Here is a 19,975-nt window from a genome sequence, read left to right as displayed (position 1 = left end):
TACACACGCGCACACACAGAAAACAAGGCACTGTTAAGACTATACAGTTAATAAATGACCAACAGGTTATTCATACATTAAAAACTGAGCTCCTAATGAAAACTGTATCATTTTAACACCCTAAAGCTGTGCATTGTTTTGGGGTTCTCTGCTTAAAAGGCCAACTGTGTCCCTCTTTCCGTATGTGTTGGACCCCACGTTGGTAGGTGAATAAATTGCTCCGATGTTGTTGCTGGAACGAACTAAAAAGTCGGCCAAGCGTTGTGTCACACAGGTAGCAGTGTTGCATTTCCGTTTCTCCAGGTGGTGACTACTAAAGTAAAACAAAAAGAGCCAAGATTGAGTGAAATGATGAGCAATCAAGTGTGCCACTTCTAACAGATTTGAGCTGTGCTAATGTGGGAGTTCTTTTAATATGTGCACAAATACAGGAACATTACAATCTTCCTACCACCTACTTTGTGCCTGAAAAAAAGTCTTGCGCTGTATGCTATTATCAGTTTTAATGATGGAGGTTATTTAAATGCAAAGACTTTAACAGTCATATGTCATTTTTATTGATATTCCACTTAGCAGTTTATGACATCTAGAAAACCTGTAATGATAGCATAGTTAAGACAGTAAGTGAAAACAATGACTGAATGTTTAGCTTTAAGCTGAACTTCTAAATCTATTTAGAGCTCTTGCTGATTATCATAAGGATTACTAACATAATGACAGTCACTATCATTTATTTAGTTCTCTTGTTTCCACAGAACCATACTCTGCTCTCACTGACGTGAACAGTAATCTTCCAGTCCACATCAGATGGACTGAGCCCGGAGATTCTCACAGCTGGGCCACAGTTCATGAGAGGTGTCAGGTGTATCCAACTTCTACTAACTTCAGTACCGCTAAAGATTTTGCTCTGTCTAAACAGAGATTTCTTCACTTCTGAAAAGCGGCCACATCTTTGTTGAAAGACCAGCAACTTGAAAGTGCTGTTGTGGTAGGAGTTAATAATTTGCTGGATGAGATTTTAAAGAGTGTCCATGGAAGAACCCATGCCTAAAAAGAACATTTTATGGTCTGAACCAACAGACTGCTTACAGAACTTCATGTAAAGCTTATGGAGCAAGAGATTTATTTATTTTCTTAATCACAATACAACAGTTAGCTTGAGAGAGCTTGGGTTTTCAGACTTGTTTCTTTGACTGCTGTGTTGTTCCTTCAGATTGAAACAAATGCTTGCTGAGATTGCTTATTAAGTTATTGTTAATTTTCTTGGATTTCTTCGAGTTGATGTGGCATGAGGTAGACAACAGTTTGCAGCAAAAAATTACTGTGAAGAGTGACAATATTCCAGTTTCAAAATCTAAGCAACTACCATTGGGTACAGTTTCCTATTGATTCCCTAAATACATTATCTAAAATGTCATCTATTCTTTTACAGTTGTTTGTATTAATGTAAGAGTCCAAACAGAATAGAAATTGTGAGGGAAATATCTGTATTATGCTGGTTCTTCACTGGCAAATAAGCAGCAATTTTTAAGCAATCAATATTTTAAATTTGTAATTTTATTTAGAGGAAACAGTTGGATACATCTTGATACAGCTTCTCTTAGGTTTACATGGGTATTTCTATTGATTTAAAAAGAGTTTAATCAAGCTCTAAAATACGAGGTTCAAACAGCAATTGGGTCTTATGGAAATCCTGATTTCTTTGTGAAGGTATAATTCTCTTTTTCGTTAAAAATTAGGCAAAAATTGCAAAATTAGGCCCTAATACTCTGAGTTTAAAACTCCAGTCCTTACAGGAAGCTACTAGATTTATAACTGATGTCTAGCCTGACTGAACCCGTTATACCTGTTAGGTCTTTGATCTGTAGCCCTTAATTGAATATGTTCTTCAATGAGACAGTTCATCCAGTAAGAGATTGCAAACAAAGGCCCCAGAAAAGCAGATAAGGCATACCACATTCATAAAGATGATGCCTTGTGTTTATTCTTATTCTTATTCTTATTCTTATTCTTATTCTTATTCTTATTCTTATTCTTATTCTTATTCTTATTCTTATTCTTATTCTTATTCTTATCCTTATCCTTATCCTTATCCTTATCCTTATCCTTATCCTTATCCTTATCCTTATCCTTATCCTTATCCTTATCCTTATCCTTATCCTTATCTTTATTTTTCTTCTTCTTATTATTATTATAGTACTAGCTGTAAACATGAGGGAACTTAGCCTCCATTATCAAAATATTTTTAAGATAACCAAATTGTCATATAATAATGAGACGAAAGAATGGGTATCTATAGTGACACGTGTATTTACTGCATCTGTCTGTAACTGAATTGTCATTATAAGATATTCACTGAAAAGCCTGATGAACAATTAGAATAGCTCAATATTATATATCTTTCAGTACAAATTGCAAATACTTTTTGAAAAGTTATTTTATTCACAAAAAATGTTACTTGAAGTTTGATTTATGGTTTTATAAACTCACATGCATTTCAGGCTAGTTAAATTCTATCGGAACTAATTGCTTCTTTTCTTCTTCTCATGATGAATTGATATTTAACTCTGTAATGAAATGTTACTTACAGGAAATAATTTTATTTTAAAATAATTCAATTCTAAACACTAGTATTACTAAGAAGACTATATTTCTTTTTTTTTCCCATTCAGACTTGGAAATGTGACAAACTTAAATAAGAAAGCCTTGTCAATATACACCTTTTTTTTCTCAAGGTAATGTTGTATTTGCAACTTTTTTAATTTATGAAAACATTATAATTGTAAAGTGCTTAAATAATCTGCAATGTCTGTCTCTGGATTTCACTTTCTACCCTGAATGCTTTGATCTTTATGCTTACAGAATGGCTCTGTTTACAAGAAGAAGTGTATTTTAGGTTCTTTGTGAGGATAAACAACAGACATAAAGAGTCTCAAGTAACAGAATATTACTGGCACAAAGTTTACTTTATAATTTAATCCTAACTGATAGGACTAGAAGAAACAAGGAAAATCAATACCTTTTTGTCTTTGCTGCTGGTTGTTCTGGCATTTCCTCATTAAGTCCTGAGAGTGTATTCCGTGACATTATTGGCAATATCCATCCTTGTCTCTTGGAAGTACCATCAGATGGATCATTATCGGTCACAGATAGTAATCTTTAAACAACAATAAAATACCCTGTGAAATTGAATAACTCTATTTTTGCTCATATTTTGTGACATGAAAGCAAATACAACATTCATGCAATAATTTGAACACTTTTTCCCCTAGAAAGAAATAAATATTATTATTTATTACTCACTTCTCAATAGGTGTAGCTTCCAAACAGCTCAGAGTGACAGAAAGTGCAATGAAGAAAACTGACAGCTTTAGGTTGCACATCTTCCAAACTTTCTGAAAAGAATAATGATGCAAATCTGAGATCAAACCCAAATACTCTTCAGCATATCCTATTACTGATGCCCATTCTGTTCTAAATCTACAGCAACTAGTCTTTTTCACAGCCTTAGTTTAGTGACACAATGCAGTTTCAGACAAGTAACTCTTAAAGTAAATGTTCATTTTCCATCTGGTAGTTTCAATCCTTTCCCTTATCTCTGGTTTTCTTGTCCCAGTCTCAAATTCTGTCCCCAGGAGCAATTTACCTGGAAGTTATCTTAGCATTTTCCTGAAAAATGCTATTGATCAGTAATGAAAGAAGACTGTGCTTTCCAGAAAGCACATCTGTTGCACTGCATCTTAGGTGAGGAAAAAAAAAGAAATTGATTACCTTTTAGCGTTCAGGGGGCTAACAGAAGAAGCACGCCTGTGTTAGCAAGAAGGGTGCACGCAACACTTCCACACTTGCATCCAGGTCTGGAGTATTCCTTTTCCCTCTTCCTTGCTGACAAGTAATACGGCTCTTATATACCCCTCGCACCTTTCTCAGCTCTGACATCAGGCAGCACAGAGAGACTGTCATTAATTCCCATCCCTATAGATAGAAAGCACCTCGGAGAGGAGCAGAGGCAGATGATAGGTCATTATTACATTCACACATCAGTAAATATTAAGCTGGTATTTGCAGGATGCCCTCGTGAAGATGCTGTAACAGCATATCGCACATCAGAACTCTAGCCTCAATTTTACGGTTCTGATAAGATGCTGAGGTAATATTCCCTGTGGGTGTTTTCAAGGGCTAAATAAGGTAACAAAAGTTTTAAAGAGAGCCAGAGTAAATGAAATGCCAGATCAAGAGTAATTGAAGTATCTTAGAAAAGATAGAATAGTTAAAGTTGTGGAGGTTTGTTGTTAAAATACATGATAATCAAAACAGAAAAAAACGTTTGAAGGGATAAAAGCTGTATGTGGAATAAGATCCAAAATTATTTAAATTGACAGAGTGATCATTCAGGATAACAAGGTAGAAATCATGTACATTTTTCAGTAAAGTATAAATATGAATGAAAAGTCTATCATTCATGTAAAATCTGATGTTTTACTAACACTGATAGATTTTTATGTCATGCATGAAAGTTGTGTCAATTAATACTCTAAAGAAAGCCGTGACTAGGATTGAGAAACTAGGAAATGCCAGAATAAAGATTGCCAGTGCAAATTTATTTCTTTAGTGTGTGTAGAGTATGGTTCAGGGCAAAATATGCAGATTTTAACAAGCTAAACCCAATATTAATAAATAATCTGATTGCAGATTTCCACAGATACAGATTAGAACGATTTTTTTCCTAATTTCAGTGGGATTTAGGCAAATTACTTTTTTTAAAAAAAAAATCTGTCTGGTTAGTTGCCTTTAGGTGCCCAAATGCCTTTAGAAAACAGGTCTTCAAATTATTTATGGAGGTTAAGATGCTGGCACAAAAGCTCAGTCAAAGTTTTCTGTGATGAGAGGTTATATGCATCTTCCGTATCCCCAGAGAATACCACCTTTGCTGGTTTAGTGTGTAACGCCAGATTTTCCCTCAAACGGCTGAAGTTCCAGTGCTGGTTCTCTTCAGACACCTGTGCTACTTGAGTTGAATACAGAAGGAATGCTTAGCTGGGATAGCAGCCTCTTAACCTGAGAGGACAGCTAGTCTGCAAGTAAGATTCTAGCAGATGACAAAATGTTTGGGTTTGTTTTGTTTTTAAAAGGATGCTGCTTCTGGATATTTTGCTCTCCCTTCCCCCCTCCAGGTTCCTGTCATCCTCCCCTGGATGGGCAGTGCCAGTGGAAGAGAGTTGGTTTATCTTCCCCATGACAATACATTCTGTGCGATGTTTGAAACAAGTTTACCTCTCCAAAAAGTCTTCTGTTGTTATTTTCACTGTAGCATTTACCTACAATGAAATAATAGTCTGCTGTTATTTTCACTGTAGCAATTTCACTTTTCCGAAGTGAAGGCATGATTAGACTCATTTTACAGAGATAGAATTGCTCTAAGAAGCCAATTATGCAAATAATTTAGCTGGTGATTGACACCAGCCGATATTCACTGCTTAAATATTGAACTTGAAAATACCTTGATGCACTTCTTTCAGAGTGGAGAGAGATGTGAGTCCCACTGACACTCAGCAGTCGTGTGTGTGCTCAGCCCTTGTGAAAAGGCCAACGCATGTTTCAGCTCCTGAAAAGCAACTTCTGGGTTGATGTAAGTGATCTTTTCAAAGAAGCATTGATCCCAAATCCTAATTCTTTGGGAAGCTTCTAATGCTTTGAGGGAAGAAGAGAAAAGCTGATTCTTGAGTGCATTGTAGAAATGAAACTGGTCTCCTGATGATTCAGGACTATTGCCTGCTTCCTGGGCCACATAGCATTTTGGCAAAGTCAGCAAGAATTCTATCCAGATATTTGTCAGATACAATGTTAACAAAATTAAGCTATTAGAGCTTCTGTTACAAGTTCTCTTAAGAAGAAGTAGTGTTTTCCAACACAAACGAGTGGAATATGAAATTGTAGACAATTTCATATTTTCTCTTTGACAGCAGAATTATTCGTAACTCAAATGTCAGAACCTGGCACTAGGTACTGTGCAGTTAGTACCTTTCAATTAAGTGGTTAGAAAACTATGTTTATCCTGAAAAAATTCCTTAACCTTGATCTTAGAAAAAAACTTTGTTACTGTGTATAACTAATTGTTATCAGTCTAAGGAAAAAGCAAGTATTCTCGTTCAAGAAACCCGCAACCAATTCTATCCTGAGTAGTTACATGGTAATTTTACATATTTATGCTGGAGATCAAGTCTGATGAAAAGATTTGTCTAAAATATTGTGTCTATGTGAGGGTTAGAGGCTGCCATAGCTGAGATTTACAAAGAATCCGGAAGATATGGTACGCCAATGCCCCAGTTCCTTCTGGAAACTACCTACGTAAATGTCATGAGTTGCAAGATGATGAACATGCTCTGCTCTGTAATGTAGTGGCAGCAGAGGAGCAGGGAACCAGCCTTTCTCAAGTGTCTACTGCTTTTATACGCTGGGGAGTAGGATTTATCTGACTAAGTAGGAGATGAATAGACAGACCATTCTAGTGCCTGTTTCAAATGCGAAAGTTCAAAATAGCTTCAATGACTTTGCCTGTTTCTCCTTTTTGACTACAAAAACAGCCTCGGGTGATTTGCTCAGATGTAGATGTTTACACTGCAGGTTTCTAAATGTATGTGAAATGAATTCCATCAGGGTGATTTAAGTCTCTTACATGCTCAGTTCCTAATATTTAAGGTTGTCTCCCTCTCATATATTTACTTTTTTCTTTGGTTATTCTTAACACCTGCTGGACAGCTGTTTCCCACTTTTAATGGGTGCTTTTCAATTTCTGAGTTGTGTATTTGCTTAATAACATTAATAACACACATTAAGATTTTTGATAATGGATGTCTTTTTCCCATTTGTGAGAGTGACAAAAAGCCCTATGAGCTGTTGCATGCACTTTACCAGATGCTGTTCTGCTGTGTAAGGTAAATGTCTCCAGTAAATTACATTGTTGCTCAGTTACCAGGACCTGTAAGTGTGAGAATAACTCATGGTTTAGTTTTCTTCTTGTATCAAAACAGGAAAGGAAAAGCTTTAGGCATTGACCTGAAATGAGCATATTTCAATTTTTTGAATAATCCAGAAATCATAGTAACAGCAGCGTTGATATGCATCAGTGTAAGTGCTGTGGGTAATGAAACAGAATGGTGCAGGTGTCACCGCTCGTACCTGTTACAAAATTGTAACACTCTTATTAGCTTTTGATTCCTGTTAAATAAGTCTGGATCAGACTTCAAAACAAAAATAAGGTATGAAAAAAGTTTCAGTGGTAGTCTCAGCACCTCTGAAAAAGTCGAAGTGCTTTGTGTTCAAATGGACAAATCTCAAATTAGAAAAGTTATTCAGGTGCCTAAACATAGTTTTTGTACCAAGATTTTAGATGTGTTAGGATATCCGGGCTGACATGCATGAACCCAGCTAGTAAGACACTGCTGTAGCAACTGCAGACTAGGTGAAACATGAAAGGGGTCTAAAATTACACTAGATACCTATGGTTAGAAACCTGGATTGTTCCCTGAATTTCTACATTTTGATGTCAGTCAGATAATTTTGGTGATAATACTCTCTTCCCAGTATTTCTTGCTTGATACTATGCTGATGAATACTACAATGTTTGCATTTTCTGGTGTATGGAGTTGTAATTTGTTACTGTTAGCACTTAAGCTATGTGTATCTGCTTTGTTCAAATACTGTTTTATCATACATGCTTTTGCTAGCACAACTTGCATTGTTACTCCGATTTGGTGTGGGCTGCTTCAGTGCTGATAAAGATTCAAAAAGCTCTTCTTGTTGATCTCAAAACTGATGTTAAACCTGTGGAAGAAGTGTGGAAGACGCAGTGGAAGAGGTAATAGGAGCGAAGTTAATAACTTCTTTCCCACTGGAAAAAAACAGGTGATTCAGAAATGATGGGTGTCCATCCATGGACCTGACTATCAAATGGAAAGAAGTAATTTGGGTAGTTAACAGTATCTTAAATCTGATTTTTATAACATGTTATGCTACTCAGCTCACACTGTTGAGAGAACAATGATGTGGCCTCAAATGGCTAGTGCTAGTGATCACTCTGAGAATGAGCAGAGTTTGTGCTGAATCTGTTCTTACTGCTGGGAATCTCCAAGCAAGAGAAGTAAATCCCATGGCTAGATCAGAGGAGTCAGAATTGACAGCACAGTGATTGATGAGTTCCTAATGCCATTCCTACTTAAAGTTTGTAGAGTGTCAATTGCATGGTTTCTACTGGCTTGCATCCAACAATTTACCTTTGAATACTACAGAAGTTTTAAATTCTTGATTTTCTTTTCCTATGTCTTTTCTGCAACCTGCTTCCAGAAGTATGAGCAAAAGCAGAACTCTCCTTTGGTATCAATGTCACTTACAAGGGCTCTGGACAGAGTAGTAGATAAGTACTGTGAAATACTACTACTATTCTTCCTTTCTGGTAAGGCAAGCCATTCATTGCTTCCTGCTATGATTGTTCTCTAAAGTCAGTGTCAATAAGAATTCATCTATAAAAAGGTATGCAGCTTTCAAATATATTGCTGTAATGTATGCATGCCACTACTGCAACAGTACTACAATAGTATATGGAGTCCTACAGCATGTGTACGCATATGTATACCTCAAAGTGGAATGAGTAATTTTGCTAAAAGGAAGGCTCTGACCCTTTTTTGGAATATCTTCTTACAGAGTCAGTACTGTGTGAATTTGCATCCTGGCTCACTGCATTGGTCTCTCTTTACCGAAGAGGCCGGAGTGACTATATTGCTGCTGAATGTGCAGAATGAGATCTCCCTGAATGCTCCTGTAAAGGAAAAAAGAGAATAAGGAATTAGATATGTCTAGAAAAGCTGTTTCTGATTTACTGAGTGTAACTGTGAGAACTCTCCACCCCCTCTTCCCCACCCCAGCATCTTATAAAGAGCATAGACATCTGTTGAAGATACAATGAGGAACCACCCTCCATGCTCCCCAGACTTATATCATTGGAGGTGAATTGCTAGTAAGTACAGAGCGAATGAAACCATTCACCAGTAAGAGAAACTGCTGGGTTTCAAAATAAATCTACACATAACCATGTCAGCCCTTCTTATCTCATCCAGTGCATAAGTTTTAACTAAGTTTTCTTTCAAACTATCTCACTTTCAATAATCAGACTTCTATTTTTTTTTTTTTTCCCCCCCTCTGCAAACTGCAGTATGAGAGTGACAATCTGGCTTTGTCTTGAAACACTCTAAGTCTTTTAGATGATGCTGTCTTGACAGCTCTGCTATTAATAGTGGCATTTTCTCTGCTGTTTAAAATGGGGAGTTGTGCTGAACGGAGAATCAGTCATGATATGTTAGTAATAATTTTTCACTAGGGGCAAATGCAGTGTGCTGGTTTACGTAGGAGGATTTACGCTGACAATATCATGAAACATAGATTAACTTATTTATGGTATGTCGTCACATGTGGCTACGGAATAAGATAGTCTTTCTTCAAAAAGAAGTGCAGTAGGGCTGCATTTCTGTATACCTGGATTATTGTATGTGTGAGTGCGAGATCTGACCTTTTCATTGTGCGTGGAGATGAGAAAAGATTTCGAAAAGTGCAGGGAACATGAATCAGTACATGAAATTGTCTCTCCAATGTAAGAAATCATTAAAAATTCATTAGGACCTCAGCATATGTAACTGGAAAAAAATAGTGGATTTTTGCTTGTTATGGTAGTGTCTTTTACACCAATATAAGTTTCCACATTTTAGCAACTTCTCCACCTTTAGCTGAGATTGTCCAGATAACAGGAAAGGTGAATGGTATTGAAAAGTCCGTATTTAAATATGAGCTCTTGCAAATACTTTAGGAGCCACAAGTAGCATGGCTGATTCGAAAGGTGATAGTTTTTGCAATGAACTGCAACTGAACCAAATACCCAGTGGAAAATTGAATGCACTGTATTATTGCGAGGCAGAAAAACTCCATGAGCTCTGGAAACATTCAATCATTAACATATTGAAATAAGTTAATATTAATGCATATTGTGCCAATGCTTATAGCTTCAATGGGACAAAGCTGAAAAGTCATCATAGCTTTTGATTAAGAAAAGAACGTTGTGTAGAGCAGCAGGGAAGCACATACTTCAGGACAAGTGTCTCTAAAATCCATCAGTTTTGAGTATGTACTGTTTATTTAGAATGTGTATCTTAAGCTCTGCTTTTAAGTTCAGAGTCTTTTCTATTGCATAAACTATTGTCTAGATTGGTAGGTTTTTTGTTTCTTTATTTTGTTGATTTACAGAATTCCTAGACTTCCAGCTAATAACTATGATTCTAGGGACTGTAGTCTTGATTTTGTTACTCTTCACCGGGACCCTGTACCCCTTCCTGATGCATTCCCGAGTACTGTAAATGGCTACTTTCATTCCAGAGAACTATCACATTGGCAATGTTATATATACTTTTGCATCAACAGAATATTTTGTATAATTTTATGTCAACAAAGGGTTAACATGTTCTTAAAGTATTTTATGAGCAGTTATCATAAACAGTCATAATCTTCTCCACAACATTAGGAATCACCAGGACCCATTGCTCTAGGTCATGTATTATCTTGTTGTCTTTTATAATTCTCATGATAGTCTGTAGCAGTTGAGTAATCAACTGTTAAAAGAGCAAAAATTGTCAACATAGAAGTAAGGTGATTTTTATTAGAAAGTCTCAAATGTGCACTCTTATTTGAATTCAGTTCTTTAATTTCTGTTGTCAAAAGAGGGCATATATTTCAGGCAATTTAAACCTTTCTACCCGTTTTGGGGAATCCTATGAAAATTTCCCATGTTTTAAAAAATGAAAGATATGTAGCTAGAAAGACACACTCACAGGTAGATACGTAGCTACTTGCCTGACTCCCAAAAGTTCACTCATGTTCCTGGAGCTTCCACTTATATATTTCACACCTTTTATGATTAAGTTGTCTTAGAAGAGGAAAGTGTACCTAGAAAGGCCAGGAGTATCACCTTTAAGCATTTTCTAGTAACCAGTATCTAGCCGGATGATATCTCTGCACGTAAAGTATATTATCACACACCAAAAAACTTGGGAACTTGATGGATAGTGAAAGTGAAGTGCTATCAGGTTACATAAACTACTGATTGATGAATCATAGTTAATGTCATTTTTTTCAGAGGAAAAGACTCCAGAGAGACTTTAAAGCCTTTGAACTGACAGTCAACCTACACTAAATTTATTCCTTTAACTTTTCTTAAAGTGTGTTCATGAGACAATATGCCTCGTTAGTGGCAAGTTGATGACCTAAGCACACAACAAATCCCTTTGTACTTTAAAAAGAATGTACTGCCCCAAAATATATCATTGGGATTTCAGTCATGTTTTTGCATAGGTAATTTATTCTGAAAAGCCGTTTTGACAATTGAAACATTTATGTTTTCTAACATTTAAAACCAGAAGTTTGTGTAACAGAATGTCTTCTAGTCTTGTGGCAAATTTTATGAAGTATAAAGAATTTTATGTCTTCATCAAGTTTTCCACAAGGCTGGAAGACATGAACCTGTTTTGCTAAAACAAAAGCAAAATCCTCAAACACATGCAAGTGGAAATTGATGTGCTGAACTGCTTTCTTAAGTGAGAAACTGTTATGACAGTCTCACTAGTTTAAATAAATAAATAGTTACGAAAACAGACAGCAATTAATATTTTGTACGTAGATAATATTATCCCCAATGTATGGATCTGAATGCTTGCTATAAATGACTTTTATTACAGGGAAAAAAAATGAGTTGATGAAGAGTTAAGGGGGATGCACAGAGCTGATAGCAGAGTTGAGGTGGGAAGACAGATCTGAATTTTTATTGAGTCTATAGCTGACATATACTCTGTTGAGGTGAGAGGAAAGGAAGTCTTCCTGTGTTGCGATTTTCAAAGGGAAGGTTGCAAAAACAACAGAACTTATCTACATGTAGATAAGCAGGCACTTCTTTATTGCAGCGCTGGGAAGCTTGGAAATCACCCAATGCTTCGAATACATCACCAAAATTTAGCTTATTTATACACTTTTTGTGCAAAGTCAGGATCCTTAACATACTTTAACATATTTTAACATAAACGTGCATACTATGCCTGCTATTAATTTTGACATTCATAGTCAAACTAAATCTGAATTCAGGCTCAAAACGGGCAGAAGATCTTGTGTCTCTCTGTGCTTCTGTGTATACAGAGATAAGCACCACCCCACTTCCTTTGTTAAATGCAGATAAGTGCTTCCCTACCTGTCTGGAGTAGGTCGAGCTCTTCTTGCCTATTAGTCTGTTCACTGGCCAGTACAACGACACCTTGTGGCTCCCCACGATTTACCTCAGTCTAATATATAACCAATGCCAGAACAAGTAGGTTTTTGATTAAAGGAGGATCAGTTAAATTATTACATCTTTATTTAGAATCATTCCTTTCTGTCTGCTGAGGGACTAGGTTCCTGAAATATCTTGAGAAGGGTTTTTTGATTTGTGCGGATTTTGTGACCTCTATGAGCAGCTGAAAGGAGAAGAGATGTTGTGAAAGAGCCTGTCTTGTGAGGATTCCAGACTCAGTTTTGCTGGTCTGTTCAAAAGTTTAAATTTTCAGTGGAGCTTCTGGCATGTGTACCCAGAGCTGGGTAAACCCTGAGAAGCAAATTTGGTGTTGTCTTTGTTAGAAATTCTCTCCAATAGCCTCTATTTGACTGGGAGCTGTGTGGCTTTCAACTATCACAGCTCTGCACTCCACTGTCCCGATCAGTACTGGTGAGGGGTGAAATTTTAAGCTCCCCTGTGTCTCCTGATAAGCCAGCAGAAACAGATTTCAGGTGATTCAAGTGAAAAAATATGGTTTTGAGCATTGCTTGGTTGTGGCCCAGCTCTGAACTGATGGGGGAAATGACAGTGAACATAATCTGTGTCATGACATCCTTATCTGGGTTTCCATGCTATGTCCTATGGGATGTGCATCCCATGTTTGCTCAGTTCTGTGGAGACATAGCTTGTATTTCCAGTTTTTCCTGAGTTAGTTACATTAGTGGTTGTTTACAACTGCAGGGCTGGGAAAGAGATACTTAGTCCTCAGTGCTTCCAAAATCATGAATTGTATTTAAAGTGAAGTCAGAAGTCACTTCTGTGGTTTTGGTAGGTAACTCGTCATTGCAAATAACATTTAGACTAGGACCAGTAATTGTTCATCAACTCCACATTTTTTACTGAGAACTTCAACTGATTTCCGTAAGAACACGATTTCATATGAACACTGTGCTTCTGTGATTTATCCATTTGAATTTCCTGTGAGCTTCCATAGCAGTTGTAAGGATATTCTGACCTTAGGCTGAGAGCTACTAGCTGATAGGCTTTTTTGTTCCTTGGCCAAGACAACTAGACTGAGAATACATAGGCAAAGACAACCAGGATGGGCATCATCTGCCCTGATTTTTTTCTGTCTAAAAGTTAGTTATCTAGACTAAACTAGCTCTCTAGACTTTCAAATCAAGGGGAAGAAAAACACCTCCAGAGACCGTTTCCTCCCACTTATTTTAGACAGCTGCTTAAGATGGGATAAATTACTCTCTGGAAATATCTGACTCTCTCTAATGCCTCTTGGAAGACTCTAGGTAGGATCTTCAACAAAGCTACATGCTGAGAATAGGTTATACCTGATTCTACACAAATACTTGACTTTCTCAAGGTGTTTTCCTTATACTGAAGCATGAGAATCATTAGAGTGCCCCCTCAGACTATCCAGACAGTCTGTCCAGACAGAAAGAAAATACTTGTAGTCTTAGTTTCTCAAGCAGTGGCCTAATAATGCAGAAAGAAGTGACCTTTGTGCAAATATGGCCTGTAGGAGAAATCGTATGTATTAGATGGGAATTCAGTATGCTAAGACATCATGGACTCTCTATAATGCTGTATTATCTGTGAATTAATCACAGCAGAGAAAAATACTGAATTCCGTGGACACTGAATTTTACCTAAACTTACTGAATATTAAACTGTGCATTTGTGAATGTATGTTAATTTCATATCTCTACTCCTATTTTTTTTTGAGAGGTATTTAATTTGCACATGTTGCTGATCACTGGCAAATGGCTGGGAGTGACTCCTCGCTTTCGTTCGGTGCCCCAGTGCCACTGCTGAAGGCTGTGTGCTGAAAAAAAAGCAGGTTATAAAGGTCAAGATCTGCACAGTAGATGCTTCCAAGTGTCACCAAAGCACATACAAACACTGAAAATTCACGGAAGTAACAAAAGCGTTCGGGTATGGGCCTTGTGAGTATGTTCCTACAGAGAGAGTTTTATGCACACAGACTACACGAGTAGGCTGTGATTACCTGCTTTAAGACTGAGAACACACACTTACCCTAAAAATGTTCCTCCGACATCCTTCAGCTTCCGAAAAGCCTAAAAAAAATTATAGAAACTCTCCAGCACTGTCAGTCAGCTAACATTTAATGTAAATATATTTCCAGTCTAGTATTTTTTTCTGGGAAAACACTACTTTCTTAGGACTGATTTCTTTTGTTATTCCTGTAAAAGGCCTTTTTCCTTCATCTAGGAGTGTGAAGCTGGATGTATGGATACATGCCTTTGTTTGTTTGTAACGAGAAATCTCTAAGACACTTTGTCCATGAAGAAGAGATTGATATTATTCCAATAGTTTTTCCTTTCTCATGGTGCTACAGAAAAATAGAACTCCACAGAGAAGGTCTGAATCTAGACAGTCCTTGGGAAAAGTCTTGTTTGTGTGCGTCTGTGTGTGCATGCATGAGTCTGAAGGAACATGCCCCTGAAACATCTGTTTATTCATTTTGCTTTTAAAGATAAACTCATTTCATCCTTAAGTGCATCAGTAAGTGAAATTCTTTTGACTTCTGTGAATATTCAGCACATAGGTTCCTACTTTAAGGCACTTTGCAGGTATCCTACTGCGAATTGACCAAAATTTAGTATCGTGTATAAAGGTAAATATTTTATAATGGGCAATGTGAATCTTTGGAAAAAGGCATTTAAACCTCAAAAGTCTGTTGAGATAAACTGATTCATGCAGTAATAAACCCCATCATCCTGAAGAGGTATTCCAGCTTTTTAAAATATACCAGTTTTCTTTTTTTCTTCTTCTCACCCTTTATTACTTTTTTTACTTCCTAGAAGAAAGCAGGTACTTATTTGTCTTCAGTTTCTAAAATGCTTGTTATTGATGATGAATTCTAGGCAAAAGTTAAAAAGCAAAGTTCTCTAATGTGGAACTAGAAAGACGTGATAGTGGGTACAAACTATAAATCACTTAGACTGCCATCTGGTATATTTTGTTTCCTGATGTAGAGATAAGTATTTAAAGAAAATGTTAAGTGCCTGCTGTCAGGAGGTGTTTATTTGACTGCAATTTTTTGCTTTCCATTTTTTAATTTCCTTTGCTGGGTCTGAATCTTTAACCTTACTCACCCCAAGCAGAAATTGCTGTTGAACAAAATATTCCAACTGAGATTGCAGAACTACACAGTCTTGTATGTGATGTTACCCTGATTTTCTATCTCTTAATTATTTAGTGGTTATTTATTAATTAATTAAACCCCCAGACAATGGCTTTTATTTCAGTGGTTTGCTAATTTTCTGTAGATAAGGAAGGTACTTGCATGCATCTCAGAATCTTACTTTTAATTAATTATGATGGATAAGGAGATTTGAAAATAGGGATCTCTGTAGGCAAAAATCATGGTGTCTCCTCCCCCCAGATAAGCATGGATTAAAATATAAAATATATGCAGAGCATATTCTGCAAATACTTATGAGATGAAGTATTTAAAAAATGGATCAGATGAGAGACAAAGAAGAAAGGACTTCTTGTAATAGCTAAACATACAGTAAAAAACCAAACTGAGATCTATGCTCTAATTTCTAATAAATCAAGATAAATATAATGTATCAAATTCCCTGTTCATCGCCCTAAATAAATCTCTTGATTAGGTGCTTGCAGTCTGTTTTCGACAGCTATTACATTTAGAGTACCGAAGTTAAGATATTTTTAATGCAAAAGCAAGGGTAATGCTTTAATTACACAGAAGCTTCTCTCCTACATAGAACAAGGCTTAGTCATATACAGAGAGCTGTTGCGTGTGATGTAGATACAGGAGAGAAGTCACTTTCCACCTGAATGAACACTACTTTGCTGTTGATATACACTGTTGAACAACTGCCATTTTGATGGGCAGTATCTTCTTCCCTCACCACTTTTAGCTGTTTTTTTAAAAGAAGCAAGGATGGACATGTGGAGTTAAGGCAGCTCTATCCTCATCCATTTTCTACCTCTTTTCGCTATTGCTTTTTCATTATAGAGTCTTCTGTGGACAAAAAGCGGTATATGGTGGAAATTAGAGAACTCTTCTTATATTTCCTTCTTAAATAAGTAGGATTTTTTTAATTTTCCAAGAGTGGCAATGAGTGAGTGGAGAAAATATGAAATGCAAGAAAACCTTCAAAACACCTTAGTGGGAAATAGTACTTTACCTCAGATTTTAGTTAAAGGAAATCAAAGGTGAAAACAGAATTTCTATTTCTGGTTAAACTATATAAGCAAAATCCCAGTACAGACAGATATCAGGTGTGGTTTGGAGACCATCATGAAGAGAGAAGAGAAAGCAGCACTACAGTTCTTACAAAATGTATATTTTCTGATGGAGAATGAGGCTTTGCACATATTGGAAATATGTTAGTAGATTTTTTACTTGAGAAGTTTTCTAGTATGAGAGAACTGAGAATATAGGCTGTCAGAAATTCACAATTATGAACATTTATTAAAAGAAATAACAGGGGGAAATGCCCTACCTTATGCTCTGATGCAGCACTGGTCAGGCCAATGCACTGCTCAGCCACCAGTGGTCTGACAGAGTCTACAAAATGCCTTTCAGTAGAAGCAATAGAGCTGTAAGATTGTGCGACACAAACAATCTATATAACAAAAATGCAAAGTATTTTTTGGGTGTGTTATTTCCACCTCCCAGTGGCATAACCACACAGGATATATGATAGACCAGGGAGGTTTTTCAGAGAGGCTGTGTGCTTCCTCAGAAAGATGAGGGACACTGTCTTAGAGGCTGTTCTCAAAGCGAGGCTTTCAGTAATGCTAATCCCACTCTCACCTCACTTTTTAGACCTTACATTTAGACTTTTCATGTGCAGTAGAAGTTATTTCTCTGAGGGAGAAACACAAGTGTCAACAAGAGACTTAAGGTGAAACCTGCTTCAGCACCAGTACTTGAAACTGTGTTTACTGATTCTGAGCTGTGACATCTACCTTATTGGATCGAAGTCACATAACCTCTGGTCACATTAAATAGAACTGTTTATGCTTGGTCAAACTCTCTCTTTTTGTAACATCCAGTAATCAGTAACCAGCATCATCCAGCTTGTAGGATAAACATAGTGGCTTATATGACTATGGGTCGCTTTTTTATCTTTCATTTTCATGTGGTGAACCATCATCATTCAACAAAAGACCCAAAGGAAAGGGTGTTACTAGTGAATGCTGCAGTGCCTACTTATTAAGAACTTTTCCTGCTTCTAGAATTAACAAAACCCTGGTTATACAGTAGGTAGTTAATCTTGGATACGTTGAAAATAGATCCAGAAAGAGCATTACACTGAGAAGAAACACTGAAGACCAGCAGCTGGGAATGGTGAGAAGAGTGATATTAGGCCTCTGTGCTGCAGGGGCTGAAGTAGTTTTCTCCACTTTTTGTTCAGACTCAGTTCTGCCCTGCAGCCGAGCCTCCAAATGCTTTGCACCAACTGAGAAGGGCTACACTTTCTTACAAGTCATTCCAAGACAGCAAGAAAAGACCAATGATTATGCCTGTACTGCTTTCCATATACTAACTCTGGGCTTAAAAGCTCCTCCCTCAGGGTGTGCAAAACACAAACTCATTCCTCTCTTCCAATCTGACCTTGTGCCACTATTTTTTAGGACACCCTCTAACCTGCAAATATACACAATTGGGTTAATGTTCAACAATTTTGAATAAAAGTCAAAGTTCAAGCATACAGCATTGGTCATTTCTTCTTTAAACCCTTTCAAAACTGTAAGTACCTAATTGCTTTGCCATTAGAATATTTCCCTTAGTCTAACATTAGTGTAACTGTATTTGAGTAACAGTTTGAACTGTGCCTAGTGGAATAAGATTTCAAAATTCTTCTTGCAACCAGAATAGATGAGTTAAAAATTCTGACACTGTAATTGCCCTCTGCTTGGTTACCTCATGTGATTTTTAATATTGTTTTTAAACCAAACAAGTATTTATCAGTTTATCCATCTGAGTAAGCTGAGACAAATGGAAGATGCATTTGACATTGAAAATAGGATGTCCCCTTGGGACTTGGGCAAGGCAACTGCAGCATATTGCTTTGTAGACATTTTAATCCATTTAAATTTTTGTGTACTTCTGTTCTCCTTTTTGTTGTTTAGCTAAGGTGAAATGTGGTTTAAAACTATAAAATGTGTTTACAAATTTGTGTGGGACAAATGGGTCCAAACTCATGTCTCTCAATGCTAGCTGCCTGCTGTTTTCAGCTATGCTGAATAATCCCACTCTGATCCACACGGGATGTATCTGCTTTGGTATTATGCCAACCGTGCTCAGTCCAAGTTACGCCAGATGCCATACTTCATGCTTTATAGCTGCAGCTTGTACTAAGACTGTCCACATTGTGCACTTTTTTGCTCATTATGTAAGTAGAGACAAGTCTTCTCATTACTTATCTGTCTTTATAGTTACCTGTGGAAATTTAGTCTAGTAAGAGAGATGGATGGAGGAGACAGTTGTGTGTTACTGATAACTTATCCTGCTGTAAATATGTTCACAACTCAGTGCAGAAGTGGAAGGAATAAGATCCTGTAAGGAGGAATTTTACTGATCTCTTCACTGAGATTTCCGTGGACATTGCAGGCTTAGGAACAGGATTTAAATGTAGGTGTTTACATGATAGCCGGTAGGTTAATAAGAACCTGAGGGAAAACTTTTTCATAAATAGTAGTCTCATCTGGCCAGTGCCAATTCCTCAGGTGATTTGTTACAAAACTTGGTCACAGTGTGGTTATCCTAGTAGCATAAGGTGCTTCTCCTCTTGCTGTTGCCTAAAGAGAAATTGATTGATGTCCATTGAAGGAGATAATTCCCTTACAGCTGTGCAGATCCTGGGAGGCTACTGTAGGTTAGGGCTTGAGGCCACAGTACCACAAACATGTCACTGGTGCTCAGATGGTCAGGTTTGACTCCTTTCCTACTCTGCTTTCACCCTCAGTTTCTTCTCATGTTCTTGAGTCCACTTGCCCACTCTTTTGTCTGACCAATCTCTCCTTCTATGAATGGGTGACCCACCTAGTGGATGAGGGGAAGGCTGTGGATGTGGTCTACCTTGACTTCAGCAAAGCATTTGACACAGTCTCCCACAGTATCCTCCTAGAAAAACTGGCAGCCCATGTCTTGGATGGATGCACCCTTTGCTGGGCAAAAAACTGGTTGGATGACCAGACCCGGAGAGTGGTGGTGAATGGTGCTGCATCCAGTTAGCATCTGGTTACCATTGGTGTCCCCCAAGGATCAGTACTGGGCCCAGTCCTATTCAACATCTTTATTGATGACCTGGGTGAGGGGATTGAGCCCACCCTTAGTAAGTTTGCAGATGACAACAAGCTGAGGGGGGAGTGTCGATGTGCCAGAGGGTAGGAAGGCCTTACAGAGGGACCTGGACAGGCTGGGTCGATGGGCTGAGGCCAGCGGGATGAAGTTCGGTAACACCAAGTGCAGGGTCCTACACTTTGGCCACAATAACCCCCTGCAGCGCTACAGACTGGAGGAGGAGTGGCTGGAGAGCGGCCCGGCAGAGAGGGAACTGGGAGTACTGGTTGACAACCGGATGAACATAGAATCATAGAATGGAAATAAGGTCAAGA

The 19,975-nt window shown here is 37.5% G+C and overlaps 1 protein-coding gene across 1 annotated transcript; it reads right to left on the bottom strand.

The window, feature by feature from the left end:
- On the bottom strand, positions 1-4,085 carry IAPP (islet amyloid polypeptide). Its single transcript, XM_009864579.1, has 4 exons — positions 3,772-4,085; positions 3,304-3,395; positions 3,020-3,157; positions 1-313 (listed from the first exon to the last, which is right to left on the bottom strand). Exons 2-4 carry the CDS (start codon positions 3,381-3,383, stop codon positions 121-123), a joined length of 411 nt encoding a protein of 136 aa, XP_009862881.1. The 5' UTR covers positions 3,384-3,395; positions 3,772-4,085; the 3' UTR covers positions 1-120.
- Between the last annotated feature and the right edge of the window lie 15,890 nt (positions 4,086-19,975).

This window comes from Apaloderma vittatum, unplaced genomic scaffold, assembly GCF_000703405.1.
Source record: "Apaloderma vittatum isolate BGI_N311 unplaced genomic scaffold, ASM70340v1 scaffold16422, whole genome shotgun sequence".
NCBI lineage: Eukaryota > Metazoa > Chordata > Aves > Trogoniformes > Trogonidae > Apaloderma > Apaloderma vittatum.
The sequence above is the reverse complement of the archived record's forward strand: the minus strand, read 5'-3'. Positions and strand labels throughout refer to the sequence as shown.

Excerpts from the sequence above, each read along its gene's own strand:
- IAPP (XM_009864579.1), bottom strand. The coding sequence starts at position 3,383 with ATGTGCAACCTAAAGCTGTCAGTTTTCTTCATTGCACTTTCTGTCACT. Across the intron at positions 3,158-3,303 it reads GAAGCTACACCTATTGAGAA|ATTACTATCTGTGACCGATA; the intron begins GTGAGTAATAAA and ends TGTTGTTTAAAG. Across the intron at positions 314-3,019 it reads CCAGCAGCAAAGACAAAAAG|TAGTCACCACCTGGAGAAAC; the intron begins GTATTGATTTTC and ends GTTTTACTTTAG.